The sequence below is a fragment of the Protomyctophum parallelum genome (genome assembly GCF_964188405.1).
Source record: "Protomyctophum parallelum genome assembly, chromosome: 10".
NCBI classification, from domain to species: Eukaryota; Metazoa; Chordata; class Actinopteri; order Myctophiformes; family Myctophidae; genus Protomyctophum; species Protomyctophum parallelum.
The window spans coordinates 23,033,661-23,053,097 of NC_139704.1; the positions used below are offsets into that span (position 1 = coordinate 23,033,661).

Here is a 19,437-nt window from a genome sequence, read left to right on the forward strand (position 1 = left end):
ATACATATGGGGGAAAAACTTGACTGTCTCTCTCTATCCGTTTATTTCTATATCTCGTTCTCTCTCTCGTTCTGTCCTTCTGTCTCTCTCTCTCACACACACACACACACACACACACACACCACACAAAACCTGTACAGTTGGCAGAGAAGGATTGCTTTGATTGAGCCAACCATGTGTGTTGATTCAAGAGATTAGCCAGATGATTGGTTATACTAATGGACCTCCTGTTTCTCTCTCTCTCTAAAAAAAAAACATTTTGATCACTCTGTTTCTGAGAAGACGCACATGGCAGGAGGCGACATTTATCATTGTCCCTAAGCCAGTTTTATATTAGATTTCTGGCATTTTAATTGTCCATTTAATTTTATTTATTGACTATGGCTTTAAAATCACAATATATGGCCTGGGCCGTGGCTCAGAGGTCCAGGCACCTTGGCTGGTAATCCAGTCTGGCAGTGTGCCGCGGGTTCGACTCCCGATCCCGATGGCCTTTACTGCATGTCACCCCCCCATCTCTATCCCCATTTCCTGTGAGCCTACTATCTGTCCCTCTATAAAAAAATACAAAATAAAGGCGAAAAAACATTAAAAAAGCACTATTTATTTTATTATATTTTATTTTATTTATTTATTTAACACTCCAATGAACAGCTATGTGTGTCCCTATGTATGTATGTCTCCATGTCTGTTTGAGCACGGACAGCTGCAATACCGCTGGGTGACCTAAAGTGGCACTGTTGAGCAGCGTGGCCATGCGCGTCTCTGTCTCAATGTCCCTATGTGTCTGTTTAGCCAGTGCGCACGCACAGTCGCACACGTGTGCGCACGCACAGTCGCACACGTGTGCGCACGCACAGTCGCACACGTGTGCGCACGCACAGTCGCACACACACACACACACACACACACACACGTGTTTTTATTTTTTGTATTAATTTCTTCAGCTGATTAATGAGCCTTGTTGTTGTCTTGTGTCCTTCCAGTTATCCCTACAGCGAGGACAGCAATCAGGGCAAGGAGTACATGAACACCCGGTGTCCCGCCTGGTGCGACCGCATCCTGATGTCCGCCTCCGCTAGAGACCTGGTTTTAAAGGTGACTTCACACACCACAGGGATTCAGTGGATTCTCAATCACCACGACCGATTTCAGTCATTTTGGAGTCCATAGAAGTCAGCACGCCTTCTATGGGAAGGGTGTCCTGCGCCGAAAAGCTTGTACTTAGCCTATTTTCGGTTAATTGTTATTTCACTCTTCCAGAAAAGCCCTAATGATTGATCTCGTATATTTCATAACTACAGCCGTTAACATCTCAATCTGCAATCTCTTCAACTGGTAAGCTGTATGGCTACCAAAACATCACAATTTTACATATTGTGTTAACTCCATTATTGCCCTGTGCGTGCCACCCATCCGCTCTCACTCTATGATCCTTGCTTAATTTCCCGGGTTATTCAGTGAGGTGGGGGGCTGTTGTTGTGAGGACATTGATCCGTTAGCCATATAAGCTCATACCGCTTAGCTCTCGTTGGAAGCAGTTACATGTGCGCAGCGATGTAATGTTCACAAATGGGACAAATTATTTACGATCGTCAGGATGCGCGGCGGCTCGCCATGTGGACAGCGCTCAAAGCTTTAGAGATATTCATATGGAGTATACAGTTGTCTATGAACATGTACGTAGCCTATAGGGCTACGATTATAATCGTAGATAGCAGAGAAAAAGTTAAGTGTCTAGGACACTAGTGTGTGTATGGTGGCTCCATCACGCTACAGAGACAGACTAACTGTTCAGGAGAGGAGAAAAACTGTATTTATCCAGAATTAGTTAATAGCACAGGCAGACTCTTCACATACTAGAGCATGTCTGAAATAAATGTCAGAGCTGAAATTGACATGTAAATATTAAATAAATCCTTACCAAAAAGCCTTACCAACTGGTGGGTCAAACTGAACAACCAATGTCAATTTGAAGCTATGATTCCTGCTTTCACATGACATGAAAAAAACGAATTAAAAAATAAATTGAATGACTTCGCCTCGGTCAGAAGCGGTATTAGGAGTGGACTTGGCAGTGCACTGCAATTCTTTGAGCTTGTAGATCTGCTAGTTTGGCTATTTTCAACAACACAATAAAAAAATCATAATCAGAATAACTGAGTGAGGTTCTCCTATCTCCTTTTTGGCACTGCAGTCTTCACAAGTGGGAGCTTTCGTTCACAACAGCGGTCCTGCGATGGGACCGCAATGACAATTTACAATTTTCAACTCAGGCATTCAGTAGACGCTCTTAATCCAGAGCGAATTACAGTTAGCAAGAACAAAAACCATGGTAATACATCAAATACATAAAATAGTCATCATGAATCATACAGTACGTAAGCTAAGAACCTAACAGTGGAATATCTATATAATGAAACTATGCGTATACACTATAGAGTCCTATGTAAGTTACATAAATTGAGCCTATGCTTATGCCTGTAGGTCGTCGAGGCTAGGGCAAGTGCTCCTGCAAGTGCTACGGGCCATGATGGAGTCTGAACTAAGAGATGGGTTTTCAGACTACGGCGGAAGATTGGGAGTGAGTGAGTGATGACGCGCTCCCAACTCTCATGCACAGGCATATGAGCAAGGCATTCAGTACAATACCATACAATCCCAACGTCTGCCCTCCCCGGGAGGGACTGAGCAGTGAGCATAAGGCCGTGTTCGTACTGGGAAGCTCACTCAAGGTTGTGATTGTGCGTCGCTATAACATAAGAGCGCGCAACGCTCTGCGAAACCTTCCCCTCCGATAAATGAAGAGGTTTGCGACCGAAACAAGAATCATTTTTTTCCCCCTCATTGAACCAATGCATTCGCCTACAGATGCATGTTTCATGTTCCACCCCTCTGTCAGCTCGCAGATGGTGGGATGAGTGGCTGGGTGGCTGTGAATATTCACTCGTTTTCTAAGACACGGTCCACAAAGACACTATATCTATCCCAGCACTTCCACTGGACCCTGTCATCTTCATAAAGCCATGGATCTCTCTCTCTCTCTCTCTCTCTCTCTCTCTCTCTCTCTCTCTCTCTCTCTCTCTCTGTCAACTCTTCTATTCTCCTCTCCTCTACTGCCCCCCCCACCCACCCGCCTCCATCTCTTTCTCTCTCTCTCTCTCTCTGGTCCCATTGCTGCAGGCGGGCTCAGAGCTAGGCCCAGAGTCAAATCCAAAACCCATTGTACCATTCTAAACCCCCCTACCAATCTGCCATCTACCGCTTACTCACCCTCTGTCTCTCTCTCTCTCTCTCTCTCTCTCTCTCATCTTTCCCATCCTCCTCCTACAGTCTGTGCTGCAGTCTGTTCATTCTTAATACCCATACTTTGTTTGCTGGATTATGTGAAGATCTGCTGTACAGCCCTGCAAACGTTTTCTCAGCCCTTAGTGGAGCTATGCAGCCATGTCGAACACACACGCGCTCACACACTCCAAGAGGGACATTTCACACACCAATTCCTAGCACATTTAGAGCAGTGGTTCTCAAAGTGCGGTCCTGGGACCCTCTGTGTTCCTTGAGGGTGTTCCAAATGGACCTTTACGGGTCTCCAACTCTGAGAGTGTACAAATGGAACCGCACAGGCGTACACTCTCATTTATTATCTTTGAAATTAACAAATGTTTTGCCACCAAAACAGCACTACTCTCATACTGCTGGCCGGATGCACAGTTTTTATTTTGAAAAACGTTCACTTTCCTTTCCCCCAAAAAAGATCAGGAATGACTAAATCCGTCTAACAATTTCTTCAGAAGCGTTAATATTGTAACCCAGAGGCAGCAGAAAAGTCAGAAATGAGCTCAGCTCAGCAGCAAGCTCAGCCTAGATTCCGAGAAAAATAAGATTTAAAATCACGTAACGACAGGAAGTGAACGGCGGGGGAAATCCTGAAAAGGCCGATCAAAGCCGAAGCAAGCGTTGCCTAGCAACGGGGCCGGTGTTAGAAATTGGATAGTAGTGAGACCATTCTGAATCCATATAAAACTCCTTTAGTAAGGCACCCTTTTATTGGATTGGACGAGTATGCTCGTCTTTAGCATCCAATGTGTTAACGTTTGAGAACCACCCATTTGAAGGAAGCTGTCATCCAGAGCATCTAGCTGCAGTGGAATAAGTTGCACTATAGTTACTTTAGTTACATCATCAAACACTTTCAACCTGTGGTCAATATTTGGGGCGTGTCGTCAAAAATAGCAAAAAGTAGCATCTCTGCAAGCGTCACAGTGAGCTTGTTGTAGCTATTTATCGTTCAGCAAATGATATAGGGCTTGTTAAGTTGTTATGGAGACTGTGGCTTCTACGTGCATTGGACAACAGCAGCTTTCAAGTGGGAGGGTGGTGGTGGGGGGGGGGGCGTACTGTATTGTACAGCACAACAGTCAGTACACAGTCACAGTGGGGTGGCTGCACAGGAAGTTTGTCTTTCTTTTGTCTCGCCGCCAATGAGAAATTCCTTCCTGCTCTTTCTTCTCGGCGACTGACGCATCACAAGCAGGTTTTAAACTTTGCAGCAGCTCATATATATACCACAGTGCAGTGGTTGGTTCCCCCAACGCTGGGCCGTCAGGCTGTAGTGCATGGTGTGCCTCTGGATTTTGTGGCAAACATTATTGCTGTCTGCAACAAAAAACTTTTCCCAATACAGAGATTTGGGGCCCGATTTTCGCCATGCTATACACCTTATCCGATTTTTCTTTTACTATTTTGAAAACATTCAACTATCGACACGTTGTGAGCTTGTAGATTGGCTATTTGAAAATTATTATTGGCTATTATTCAAAACTGTTTTTTAAAGCAGTAAAAAAGGCAACGAAGTTTAGGGATAAGGGCTATAGCACTGGCGAAAATAGGGCCCTTGATCTGAACCTTGTGCCACTATTATGTCATTATAGCCGAAGAATTGCTGCGTTGTAACGTTAATCAATTTTAACAGCAGCTCTACAATGCGTCTCAACTAGCGGCGCATTGTGAATTTGTAAATTGGCTACTTTCGCCACTATGCAATCAGGTGTACTTTGTGATTTTGATTTGCACAATAGTGAGGCCACAAAAAGGTTGAAAACCACTGCTATAATGGTCACACAATATTTTTGCCTAGCGGTCAAAAGGTTGCGGCTTTTTGCCAGATAAATAAAGTAAGTCTATATGGGGCTCTAAAAACAAGTGTGCGGATGTTCCTTCCTTCTCCACACTCTGAATTTAAAAGTCAGTCCGAAGGCAAGCGCTGCCAATACAAGCCATCACGTTGGCGGTGTGAGGGTATTTGAGAATCCATCCATAATATTTAATTACATCGATATTTTCAGGGTGATGCTCTTCTTTGCGCTGAACTGGCAGGGCAAGTGACCTTCAGTTTGTCACATTGCCAACGTTGGTAGCAACTGGCTGTACAGAGTCACACATTTCCGTGTGACAGACAGTCAGTGCATCGCAAACGTTGCCGCCAAAATGCACACATGCACACACATCCTCTTTAGCCGGGGGGGGCCACTGTTTGCAGCTTTTCTCAATTACCAGCTAATTGCTTGTAATATACGGGAACTGAGCAGTCTCCTAACAGTTAGTGTTATCACAGATTGGCTGATGATTCACTGGCCACGCACACACACACACACACGCGCACACACACATGCGCATGTGAGCGTGCGCGCGCACTCACTCAGCAGCTCTCAGTATTCCAGATTGCTGGGACATGGGCCTGTAAACAGCCCCAGCGTGTGGCATCATCTATCATGGCACGGTCGGTTAACTCGCCATCATGTTATTTTCTGCTTGCCGAGCCCTAACACGGCAAAGGTTGCCCGTTGGCTGTGCCGCGCGGCGCCGGCCCCGGGAGCGTCGGTAATGAATGTTTAGCCGAGCGAGCGCTCCGTCTCTGCCGGAGGGGCCCCGGGTAATTTGTTTATCTGTCTAAAGATTATGCAGGCCGAAAATCCACAATTTTATGCTGCCTTTGTAAATTATCCAGTGTGTGTTTGATGAATGTATCCCCGGGCTTTGGGAGGCAGCGGCTCGTGTGTGTGTGTTGGGGGAGGCGTGTGTATCTCGCCAGACAAATAGCGGGGTCTGCCGGTGCGTGGCTCGCTAGTAAAAGGTAACGTGATGTGTGTGTGTGTGGGGGATGGGGGGGGGTCCCGCTAGCGAAAGCATGTCAGCGCGGCGTTGACCCTCTTCGACTGGCGGATTGGTTTGAAGTTAATTTGGATTTCACTTTCTGGTTCATTCTCAGGCGCTCTATCTCTTCCCTTCTGAAGCGGCGACAGCCACGTCTCACCTAGTCACAGCTGACAGCGCTCCACCCCGCGGGGAGACTCTTGCACGAAAGCGTGTGCGTGTCTCTATGCATGCGTGCGTGCGCGAGTGAATGGTGAATGTGTGGTGTCGATGGCCGTGTGTGTGTGTGTATCTGTGACAGTCTATGTGTACATATAGGTGTGTGTGTGTGTGTATAGGTTGAGCGGGGCCTGGCTGTTTAAAAAGTCTTTAGTTCAACCAGAGTTGGTATGATTTATACTCTTCTCTCCAGATCCATGTCTCAGTCGGTAACACTTCCTTTGTTTGCTGAAAGTGATATTGAAACATAATGTTCTCCGAATAGGCACTTTGGATTACATTGTGAAGTGTATTCTGAACACCCGGAGAATACTGGCGGTGTCAGGTGGAAACCTCCTATGCACAAAAAGGTTTCTGTCCCGGAAATGGGAAAAAGAACCAGTGGATTTCCACTATAGTTTATATAACACACGCGTTCCACACCCCCACAGGGAATGCAGTGCCCGGTGTAGAGTCTGTCTGATAGACGGTTGTCCAGAACCAGCACAAAAGCCTCTGCCCGGGGCCTGGACCTGATCACCCCTATATCTCCATATATGGAGCTGGCCTGTTCTGACATCATTCTAACATCTTGCATAGACTCCATATGTGGGTATGCCTGACAAAGAACTCCAGCGCATAAAAGGCCAGTGGCCAACGGGCATGGCTCTAGAGGCTCTGGACAGGGCCCAAATTGGCCAATTGATCACACCTGATCACCCCTAGATCTCCATATATGGAGCTGGCCTGTTCTGCCATCACAATGTTGTTTTGACATCTGCATAGACATACATGGGCATAAAAGGGACACAGACATAATAACTAGGTGGGGCATGCATTTCTAACGTGCATTGTTCCACGTAGGCCAATTCCTACTCTAGTTCATTTATGAAAAGAAAACACATTTTTAATCTGGAGATACAAGGTTTTGGCTTGACATCATGTCTTTGTACATTTCCCCTGCCACCATCCTCACTTCATTACTGTTGACTGCATTGCTCAAAATATTCAAAGCAAAACACACAATCCTGTCTTCCTAGTTGGAATCAGGTGTGCGGAAATATCTGTTATGTGTATTATATAATATTGCGATCTTGCATATTGGCTATTTTCGGTATTAACGACACTGACGCACGCGCAACCAAGTATAAATCAAGCTTGAGAGCTGATTTAATCCATCGGATGCTTCTGTTGTGCATAAATAAATCACATGCAACGCCGGCACAGCTTTTCATGACATCGTGATAACACTTTCATTGTATGGAGATTTAGCGTTATAGCGCCTTCATAAAGGCCTGGCCCGCGTTGCGGCGCGTTGCCACATGACAATGCCCTTATTCAAAACGCTGTCATTATATATTTATGCAACATGATTACAACAGACAGATTTATGAATAAATTGTCCCCCAGACAAATTACATCTTCAATTTTAATGTGGCTGCATGCTGCAGGTTGACTCCAGTGGTTTTTAACCAGTGGCTGTCCCCACTGCTGATCTACCCCGTTGTCATTGTGTTCAACCACTTACAGCAGTGGTTTTCAAACCTTTTCATGTCTAGGCCCATTATTTATTCTGCGTTTGAGCCACGGAACCACCATTTAGCCTATCGGACCCAAAACTAAAGAATATGTCCACAATCCCATGCTGTATTGCTGTTGGTACCATATGAGAGATAACGGGCAAACTTTGATCAAAATAATAATTCTTCTACAGTCTCTAATTCCGTAGGAGTCTTGAAAATTAATTTAAGTAATCCAGTTGTTTAACAATAATTTAATAATTTATAAGGGTCCATTTGGTTACCACCTGGAACCACTTTATTACAACATACGTTATTGTAACCCCTTATAGGATACACAGTAGAATCATCAGTTTCAATCCATCCATTTGTAACTTGTGTGCAAAAGGAACCAACTGAGCACTGAAATGTTACAGTGTAAAAGTCGTGTTTGTCCTCACAAAGAAAAACAATTCTATATGACCAATGACCAAAATGACCAATATTAAAACTCACTCTGTGTCTTCGCTATTGGGTAACTTGCCATAGCATATAGGATGTGGCGGTACTGAATATAAACATAGTACATTACACTTGGCTAATTGCAAATCAGCTATACTATTCTGAGCAATGTCGGTATGATTCTTTTGAGGAACAACAATGGGACAATGAATGACTTACAATGGTGGCACTGTTGCTCCGTATCAGTTTGAACCTGAGTATACGGAGAAGGAAATCGGACAGAGACAGAGGGACACTCTCTGAGGGTGAGGACAGAGACAGAGGGACACTCTGAGGGTGAGGATAGAGATGAATCTTGCTGTCACTGCGGGGACTATATACATCTCCATATCCACTTAAACATACACAACATATGTGTATTTGTATACAAATTGTGTATCTGTATTGTATGCAATCATGTTTTACTGATGTGTATATATAGGACCCCCTCTAAAATGAGATGCTGCATCAAGCGGCCATCCTCTCAATACACTTCTTACACATTCTGAGGTGCAGAGACTTTAAGAGCAGTGGATTGGACAGATGGGAACTGGTGGTGTAGCTGTAGGAATTGTTTGGAGATGTCAACAGAGGGCGAATGCTATAGTTTTCGCACAAATAGGAACTTTTTGGAAACGATAACTGTGAATGGAAGAAAACAGCCTGCATGTGTATAACTACCCCGATGTCATCGCTCAACCTCATGCCTTATTTATACTTCATTTCACATTGTCATGTGCCGAAAATAGCCAATCTACAGGCTCACAACGTGTCGTTTTGTGACGTGTTGTGAGCTTGTAGATCTGCTGTTGTTGGTGCGCATAGAGACATAGAACTGTAGCTACTGACAATGTTCATATAACTTCATGTATTGCTTATGTGCTGTGGTTGTAAAGCTCCCTTGAGAGCACATTACGATTCCCCTTCATCAGTTAGTTCGGCTAAGACGAATACACTGAGTGATGCTCTGACAACGCTGTAGTGTGACTGCTTGCACAGAGCCATATTTGTCTTTAGCAGTTACAAAGTGTCCTATTTTTGTCCATGGCTTTTGACAACAATGGGATTTGAGCTAAATGTGAAAACATGCATCTACATCTTTTAAAGGTGCTGCAAGTGAAATTGTTTGGCCAAACCATAAGGTTTTTTGCTAAAAAGTGAAAGGTCTAACTTTTGATATAGTGCTTTGCTACAGTATAGTGTTTGTTCTCCCCGTCTATCCAGCTGTTTATTAAACGGAGAACACGTTTTCAGATGGCTCACAAATGTCATCAAATCAGGAACGAGAACCGCACAAAGATAATGTATCAGCTCGTGTTCCAATCCAACTTTTGTTTGCGCATTTGTTTGTCATCACTTACTGTATGAGTTCACTCTCCTGATTGGATTAAATTGTTATCTCGACCTGAATATGTATTTTCTGCGTACTGAAATAACTGGAGAGACTGGGAAAATCCCTGTTACTTTACAAACGGTCTATATCAGAATATAGAGGGCAGCAGTGTCTCAGGGGTAGAGTGGCCGCTAGAGAAGCCTGATGAGAACCGCAAGGTTCCCTGTTCGATCCCTGTGGGCTCCCCCAGAGGAAGTGTCCTTGAGCAAGACGCTGAACCCCTAATTGCTCCCGATGTGCTGGTTGGTGCCTTGCATGGTTTCCTCCACCATCGGTGTGTGAATGTAATGCACAATCTATGTAAAGCGCCTTGGATAAAAGGTGCTATATAAATGCACCATTTACCATTCATAGAGTTACACTGTTTTAACAAAAGTATATATCACTTGCACTGGGGATACATGTGCGTCTCAGAATGGTACTGACATTGTGATTGTCTTTCCACAGCCTGACAATGAGGAGAAGTCTATAGTCTATGATAACATAGGGCCCAACGTCTGCATGGGCGACCACAAGGTAACGGCCGAGGCCCACTTCACTGTATCTGTCTGTTTCCCCGTGCACGCGTCTGTGTGTTTCCCTGTGCACGTGTCTGTGTGTTTCCCTGTGCACGTGTCTGTGTGTTTCCCTGTGCACGTGCTTCGTTGGATGTCTGTTGTCTGTATGTGTGTGTGTGTGTGTTTCTTTATTCACGTAGTTGATGTTTAGGTGTGGTGCCCACGCAATGATGGCTGTGCCATATGGGATTTAAGTGAATATTAGCTAAACTTACCTTTGTTAAGTGAAACACTCCCTAAAAATATAATATAATGTTGTACAACAAAAGGTTTTGATGACGATTGAGTAAAGTTTTAACTACACAATAGAATTCTCAGTGTTAATCTGAGGGGGGGGGGGGGGGGTAGGAGGGTTCTGTCATGCTGACTGACTGTATTGAGAGTGTTTAACACAGTCTCTCCAGTCGACGGTGTCAGACGCGAGGGTGTCCCCGCCCCGGTTGGCTGAAAGAGAGGCGCCTTAAGGCCGCGCCGGAGGCCAAAGGCCCTGCAGGTCTTTCATCATTACCTAGTGTGCAGTGGATGGTAGTGTGTGTCTGTGAGGTGACCCCGGGGCATCACTAAGACACTGCAGGCAGCTCCACCATGCCATCCCCGCCCCACACATTGCTGCTAAAATCACAGTTGGCATGTTTAAAATGTTTAAAAAGAAGAAAAAATAAGTCCAATGTTGTTAGCATGTGGGAGGAAAAGAAAACCCACGCTCCTATTCCGCCGGTATGTGAGTTTAACCTGTCTGTGAGTATATATACACGGTATGATTCTGAGTGTGCATTATTTAACACGGAACGTATACAAATGTAACCAAATGGACACTTTCGGGTCCCCTGGCCTATACTATATACGGGTACATTTGGTTAGATTTTACACTCCGAGTTGCAAATAAATAACAGGATTTTACTGTGTAGGCCGGAGACACAAAGTGTGCATTCAATCGCATGCGTGTGTGTGTGTGCGTACGCGTGTGTGTGTGTGCAATATATTCTCACTCCCAAATAGTGTGCATGTGCACTTGACATGACTCGCACATCTATATTATAAGCAGTGGTGGAAAGTAACTAAGTACATAATTTACTTAAGTGCTGTACTTAAGTACAATGTTGAGATACTTGTACTTTACTTGAGTATTCCAATACTTTTACTTCTACTCCACTACATCTCGGATCCAAATGGTATACTTTTACTCCACTACATTTGAAAACTTTAGTAATTAGTTACTTTGTAGATTTTGATTAACATTTCAAAACATCAACCACTTCAGACCTTGCTATTTTCAAAAACAATTATACAGTAAATACTTGAAATGGGACATTCTGCATAGTGAGTACTTTTGGTACTTAAATAATTTTTTGGTGCCAAATTCTTTTGTACTTATACTCAAGTGCATTTTGAAATCAAGACTTTTACTCGTAACGGAGTAGTTCTGCATTGCAGTATTGTTACTTTCACTTAAGTAAAACATGTGAGTCTATATTGGCCTGAATATTTATAAGACTACGCTTTTTTTCCCAATGGAAATATCATAAAAACATGTGGTCGTATTATAATCGGGGACTAGACTATTTGACATTCAATGTTCTTTTCCCACAAATGAGTCTTGAAAAATGGGGGTCGTCTTATAATCAGAGTCGTCTCATATTCGGCACAATAGGGTAGCTTTTTCCACCGCTGAGTATATCAGCTTGCATGCACTTGCCAAAAGCGCATTAATTAATAAGGCCTTCAACTTGTATGTTCTCACTGAGCCATTATTGCCCCAGCTTGTTGTGTGTGTATGTGAGACCCAGTTAGCTTGTTGCTAACTCTCATTTGTCTCTCTCCCCCCCCCCCCTGCCAGCCTGTCTTCCTGTCCTTCCGAATAGCACCGGGGGCAGGTAAACCTAATGCAAATAAGCACAACTGTTGTGTGGTGCAGTGATATCGTGGTAAATATTTATTTATTTATTATATTTAAAAAAAAGAAAAGAAAAAAAAATATATATATAGTCCACATTGCCAAGTAAAGTGCAGTGATTGCCATATGGTTGCAGTCTGGTTCCCCAGAAACTAAAAACCAAAATGTCAAGAAAGTCAAACTATATGCTTTGGATTAGACATATGAACTATAGGGATGTTTTTTTTAGAAGAATGGTTCCAAAACTTTTTAGCTCGAGACACCAAATGTGACGTCTCCCCGGGACCCCAACTATAGAGAAAATAGACCATCTACATTTTTGAACGTACAGTATATAGAAATGCTTTGACTTTTGAAAATGATTTTAGATGTTTGTGACATGTGTGGAAACTAGTGAAATAATAATATATATATTTGTAATGGGGTGCAAGATGATGTTTACGCGCGACCCATGCATGAAACTGGGTCCACGACCCAAAAAGATAAAAGTGTATATTTTTTTAGACTGCAGCGCATGCACACAACAGCTAATCTATTCATTATAATTCTATACCAGAATGGATATAAATAGCATTTTTGGAATAAACCCCTTCGTTTCTGTATACGTTGTCAGGGAAGTGGTGCCAAAGAGGGGAGCAGATATACCATGAAGAGCCTCTGTGAAAACACATGGGAGAAAGAAGCATGCAGGACACCAATGCACATACATGCGCACACACGCGCGCACTCACACACACACACACACACACACACACACACACACACACACACACAAGAACCATACGCAAACTTTTCAGCAGTGCTGACCAGTTGTTCCGACAGCCATCGGAACAACAGCCATCCATACAAAAAAGAAAACAAAAAAAGGCAATCGTTCTCTCCACAAGACCCTTTCCTTGCTGAGAATGTGGACTACATGGCTGCCGAGAAGCCCCCTTTTCTCCAGACAAGATACACATCACTGACCTCAACGTTGCCACGCAACCCCATTCCCCAGAAGAAGAAAAAAAAGGACGGACAACACACACACTCTCTCTCCCTCTCCCCCTCCCTCCATGTCACAGCCTTGTTTGTTGCCAAAACTCTAATTGAAATCAGTAGGCCTATAGCTATGCTCTACATGACTTTTAGAAGATAACCACATTTTGCAACTTTTTAGGTATGATATGCCTCGACATATAGATGCTATACTCTTCAATGTAAGATGTTTAAACAAAACAAAAAGAATGAAAAGTGCAATGCAAAAAAGGTTGTGTAATCTATATTGTTAGAGATGTATTTGTATGGGACAGTAGGCTATAACATAGTTTTTTTTGTTTTGTTTTTAGTGCCGGTCTTTTTTTTTAATTTTCTGACCTAACTTTGTGGTCCCCTTCGTTAGATTAGATAGGACGTTTTCAGTTAGTTCCAACAGTATATAATATTACTTTTTTTTTTCTTTTTAATTTTCCTTTTTTGATTTTTATTTTTTTGAGTCGTTTGTTGTGTATACACACTGCCATGCCATGACATCGGTTTGTTGAGTCATTTTATATACTGTACTTTTTAAAAAGAGAGCTAATTTATAATTCTTTACCAAAATTGTTCTAATGCTGAAGTGCATGGAGACAGAGTGACTGTCTGGGTGTTCCTATACAGCCACAGTGACCTTTGAATAGTAATTACAAGAGAGGAGAAAAAAGAGAATCTTTTCAGCCCAATGTGATTTATAACCTCTCCAAGAATGTTTTAAGCAGTGCCATAGACCATGCAAGTATATATATAAGATATTATTATAGCAGTCTCACACATTATTGCATTACTATTCTTACTCTAACTTATTTCTATGTGATAATATTATGGTTCTGAATGTGATATTTTTTAGATAGGCTTATCTGACTTATATGGGTATCCTTAAAAATGTAAACTTTTTTTTGTCTATATTTTTGTTACTGCATTATGGTGCCAAGTATTGTACACAGAAATGAAGTGTCTAAGAGTTTAACATGACATACTTTATGTCCAATGGATAAAGGGTGATGTTGATTTTATCAATTGTAAACGGAGAACGCTAAATGCGCGAGAAGACCGGGGAGAATTGCTTTTTAATTGTGTTCTACATGTAGCCTTCGACAGCCTTTTTGATTGCGGCGACGTTGCAAATAATTCGCTCTCCTTCGCTCGTTGTTATGAGCATTAAACGGCGATTATGGAGAGCATGCTGTTGATGAAACGCCATTTGTTTTTATTGATTTAATTTACTACACTACAGAGTTCAGTTCACACGTCACGGACTATGTGTGAAGCCGTTAGAAACGGTCAGATTGATCCTTGATTTTTCCATCTAAATCACTGCAAGTGGAAATGATTTTGTGCCTGCCCCGCAGCAAGCAGAATTTATGTTGTCTTTCTTGACCGTGTGATATAGGCAAAAGAAGAAAAGAGAAAAAATGCTTGTTTTTCCGCTGGTCATGTGATAGGACAAGCCGCAGTTTTATTCACTCCTCTTATAAAAAGCAAATAGAGATTTTATTCTACCCGTTTGAGCGGCGTGCAGGCCTCTACTGTTGGTTATGCAGTTCTCGAGCAATAAAACCATTAAGAACTCGCTTGGGTTGTTTGTCTTTCCTTGAGTATTATATATTGTTGATTAGATCTATCAATTAGCATACAGGGCCATGCAGAGCAGCATCATCCCTCAGCGACAGATCTATATGCTCAGCCTTCGTATTAAGAGGTAGTCGGACTATGATGATGCCTATTTGAAGCGTTTTATGTGCCCTGATATGCAGTTCAATTTGTAACTGCCATGTACAAGCAATTGAGATGACTTCCACAACACAGCCTGAGTAAGTAGAGCCCAGAATTATAGCGACATATAACCTAATAGCCCCATAGGCTACAGCGTAATTAATTAATGGGGGCGGGGGGGGGGGGGGGGGGGTAACATTGCCTATATACACGGCTACATTAATTAAATAAAAACACAACCTAAACATTTTCATAGGACCAAACATCCTTCCTTTCAAAATAAAATTATCTCTTTATATGGTCAGGTGTGCTTTTAACCGCATACAAATTGGTCATGTTTTCTTCTGTCTTGGCCCATGAAGTAAATAAATTAATAGGCTATAGGCTACATTTCAGTGACTTAATTGGAAACAAATATACTTGCCTAAAGCCTATAATATATTGCCCCGACAAAGGTAGTGGTTGGCGAAGTGTATCATCGTCATGTTTGCCAATAATGTTGAAACCACTATATAAATGCATCATACCAACAACACCATTCCCTTCATTCTTGTCAAATGTATAATGTTTTTCATCCAGGCCAATCGAGGTTTAATGTCGAGAGCCCTAAAATGATATTGTTTAGACGGTATACACTAATATTTGTCAATGCGTTATAATGGAGCTAGTTGTGATATAGTTTCATTTGAAAATGTTAAATATCTGAATTATGTGTAGCCTAATGTTAAATTTACATTGATGGCATATATGGTTATACGTTATAGTAGCCTACCACATCTACAGTTCCGTAACGCGACAGAGGGGGCGCACTCTTTTCTCCCACAGTGGAGCGTGAGCAGGTGTTTCACATGGCTTAAATTAAGCTTCCGATCAACAACATCCATTTCATTTGTCACAAAGTACTGCCTTTAAAAACACGTTGAATTCGGCCAGATCATGTAAGTAATTCGGGAGACAGATATTACTATAGGATATTAGGATTCCTAAACGTGTTAAATCCCTTGAAAGCTGACAACGGGATCCTCTTCATCCAGTATACTATAAGTTTGGCTTGGTCAACTTAAAACTAAAACTAAAACCTGATCAAATGTTTTATAGTTGCGGCTCAGAGGCTTCCGTGATTTCCAAAACATGATTCCTTTACGAAGCTTTCTAAAATGACAGCAAGGACTCCTTCACCGTGCATTTCTTCGAGAAATATAGGCAATAGGCATATGCGGGCCTATAGACGGCGATAAACATCCAGTTGGTGGCGATAAATAAACTGACCGCCTTTCTTTAAATTAACACAAACCCTATTACATTCAAACAAAACCCATAATAAAACAAAAGGCTTGTTAAATAATTTATTCATAATACAAAGGTTTTTTTTTCTTCCTATATCCTTGACGGAAGCAATAATACTCTTTTTTTTCTCAAAACGATGGTCCAGTTTTTCTATTTCGGTCTGATGAGGTAAAAACATAAAGTCCTTGCGTGTGAATTACAGGCCTAAAGGAAAAGTGTGTGTGGGATGATGTCGTTAAAACAGCTTTTCTTTTGCAGTAGAGGCTACTATTTACAACATGTTTTTGCATATATACATTGTGTGCCGGGTATTTTGAATTTTAGAACTGTAAAACGTTGAGGGGGGGGGGGAATTGGGCCACATTATTCTGCAATAATAACCAAACAAAACAAAAACAATTAAGCAGTTGTATAGGCTATAGAGAGAGAGAGGGCATAAGCGCGTCAGGATTGCGGGAAGAAGGGCTGCCACGTCTTGTTTGTTTATACATCGGTTGAAACAACATAACTTACTCAGTAAAAAATATATATACATCTCACTTACATTATTATTATTATTCTTTTTTTTTCTCTTTCGTCTTTAGGCTACAACACAAACCGTTAATTCCTCTCCTCCCACGGTCCCACCATCATCCACCTCCCATCATCATCAGCGCCTTGATGTCTCGCCTTTAGGACAAATGATACCCTGGTTAAGTTAAGCTTTAGAAGCGTTCATTCAGTCAGAGAGAAAAGTCTGTGTAAAAGGTGGCTTTGTTGTTGTTTTTTGTTTCTCTCTCTCCATCATCACAACGTGTCCGAGCTGTTGCTGCACGGGCTGATCAGGCCCAAGTTCGACGACGTGGCCTTGTGCTTTTTTAGGAGTCTCGTGATTTTCTCGTCGTCCGAGTTGGGGTCCAGCGGCTTGTTGTACTCGTCGTCGTCCTCGTCAATGTCCGAGCTCTCCTTCATCTTCTCCGTCTCCGAGTCGTGCTTCTTCTTGGCCGTGGCCATCTCCGCCGCGTGCCTCTTGCGCCACTTGGTCCGCCTGTTCTGGAACCACACCTGTTTGTTTGTTCGTTCGAACAGAGAGAGAGAGAGAGAGAGAGAGAGAGAGCGAGCTTGGTTAGATGTGTTGAAACAACAGCTCCAATAATACTATCACTATAGCAGCAAGTAATAGCATGTTTTTAAAAGTTTGCCTCTCTCTTTAATGTGTGTAGGCCCTATTGTTTTTTTTTAAATGTGAAGCATAATGAGTTGTGGAGAACGGTCGGTTTTTTGATCCCCTGTATGCAGGCCAGTGTATATATTGTGGAAGTGACAATAAAATCTGATTGAAGTTATTCCACTCTGAATAAACTTGCAGCATAATTGCGTATAGTTTGGACTCTCGGAAGGAATAATAATAATGAACATAATACATAATAAAAAACAATCATAATTATTATTATTCATATTAATAATAATAATTATTATTATTATTACATTTATAACAATATTAATAATTTATGATAATAATAAGCACAATAGTAATCATAATAATAATGTCTTGTTTGGGGTTGTCTAAAATAAATAGAGTGTAAAACTAAAGTGTGTGTATATAGGCTAAAGTTAAATAGGCTAAAGTATAAAATAACAGTAGAGTCGGTTCAGATCAAATAAAAATATTTTGCTATAGTAACACTACTTAGTAACACAGTTTGACGGACGGTGTACAGCCTACAAGACGACACGTACCTTGACTTGACTCTCGGTCATTCCTAAAGAGTAGGCCAGCCGTGCTCTCTCTGGGCCGGCTAGGTATTTTGTCTGCTCAAAAGTTTTCTCCAGTGCAAAAATCTGCTGCCCTGAGAACGTGGGCCTGGAATGCTTCTTCTTGCCGTCCTTGTCCAGCATTATGTTTCCTTGAGCTATAGAAAATAAGACACAAAATGGTGGTTGTTATCATGGGCTGTGTAAACAATTAGCACTTTAGACGGCAGCAGCAGCTTAGCAGTTCGTGCATGCATGTTAATGCGGTCGGTAACCTTGTCGAAACAGCTATGTTTAATGTTAAACCATTTCTCAGAACTATACACGGCGTTATCCGAGTTTTTCAAAAGTTTCAGACCTATATATATATATATATATATATATATATATATATATATATATATATATATAATATAACTCTGCCGGAATTCAAACTAGTAACCACCAAGGAAGACAACAATGCAAAGCTATATTTGCCTGTCTGTCAGTGCACAAAACAAGACAACGGTAGTATAGGCTATAGGCTAAATCTGTCACACATCTTGTTACCCTCCAAAAAAAAACATTGCACAATTACACAAGCCACACCAACCCAGCCCAGACGGGACGTTCTAGACGGAGAGAGACAAGAGAAGAGTGAACACTTTAGCTCCTAACTTACATGGACAGGACATCCTCGGGTCCCTCCACGGAGAACTTTGCATTACTCCCGGCCAGAAAATGGGCGCCCTGCCCGGCAGCTCCGAGAGGGGCTTGGGGGTATACCGCGAAACTGCGGCCGGGTTGAAGTACATCCCCGCGGTGGCGGCCGTCAGGCCGTTTATCCGGGGGAAGCCCGACAGGAGCTGGCCGGCGTGCGTGATAGGTCTCCCCAGGATGTCGCTAATTCCGTGCGGCGTCCCGAGGGGCAACTGTGACAAGTGTGCGTTTAGGTTGGTGAAGGACGGCGCCTTGAAGCCCACGGCGGGGTTCTGTCCCAGCGTGTACGGGAACAGGGACGCCTTCATCTCGGTCATGTTGTGCAATGCTGCCAGCGGTGTACTGCCCAGGACGAAAGCACTCTGCCGGTTAGCATCCATCTGCCCAACAGCTAACATTTGTGTGCATGGACCACCAGATATGTGATAAAAAAAAAGAAAGCAGAAAAATAAAATAAAATAAAAAACAAATATATTCTCGCTACAGGCGAACCACTGTACGCAGCAAGGCAGCACTTCTTTTTTTAAATATCCCGTGAAAGTAGCGCAGTTAAAATGCCCCGAAGTTGAGAGAAAACTGTATAGGGATCAACTTCTCTCTTGGGAAAGTGTTGCGTTTGATCAAAAAAAGAAAAGTGTCTCCGTTTGAGTGCGTCAGCCCGAGAGCCCGAGAGATGATCGCTGCAGGGTGCGTGCGTCCACGCAGCAGCAGCAGCAGCAGGGAGGAATCCACTCGGAAGTCGGACGATCTGATGATGTGTTTTTTTAGTGCTTTTGATGGTGACCATAA

The 19,437-nt window shown here is 42.6% G+C and overlaps 2 protein-coding genes across 2 annotated transcripts in view; one reads left to right on the forward strand and one right to left on the reverse strand.

The window, feature by feature from the left end:
- Window positions 1–14,786, forward strand: part of inpp5a (inositol polyphosphate-5-phosphatase A) — a 206,581-nt gene extending 191,795 nt beyond the window's left edge. Inside the window, 4 exon segments of the mRNA XM_083774951.1 lie at window positions 987–1,098; window positions 10,195–10,263; window positions 12,142–12,178; window positions 12,812–14,786. Of these exon segments, the coding sequence (XP_083631077.1) occupies window positions 987–1,098; window positions 10,195–10,263; window positions 12,142–12,178; window positions 12,812–12,861 (268 nt within the window). The 3' untranslated portion in view covers window positions 12,862–14,786.
- Window positions 14,787–17,001: 2,215 nt separating this feature from the next.
- nkx6.2 (NK6 homeobox 2) lies at window positions 17,002–19,046 on the reverse strand (the record flags this gene model as incomplete). The annotated part of the gene is made up of 3 exons (XM_083774762.1): window positions 17,002–17,259; window positions 17,935–18,107; window positions 18,611–19,046. The coding sequence occupies 3 exons, from the start codon at window positions 19,044–19,046 to the stop codon at window positions 17,002–17,004; spliced, it is 867 nt and encodes a 288-aa protein (XP_083630888.1).
- Between the last annotated feature and the right edge of the window lie 391 nt (window positions 19,047–19,437).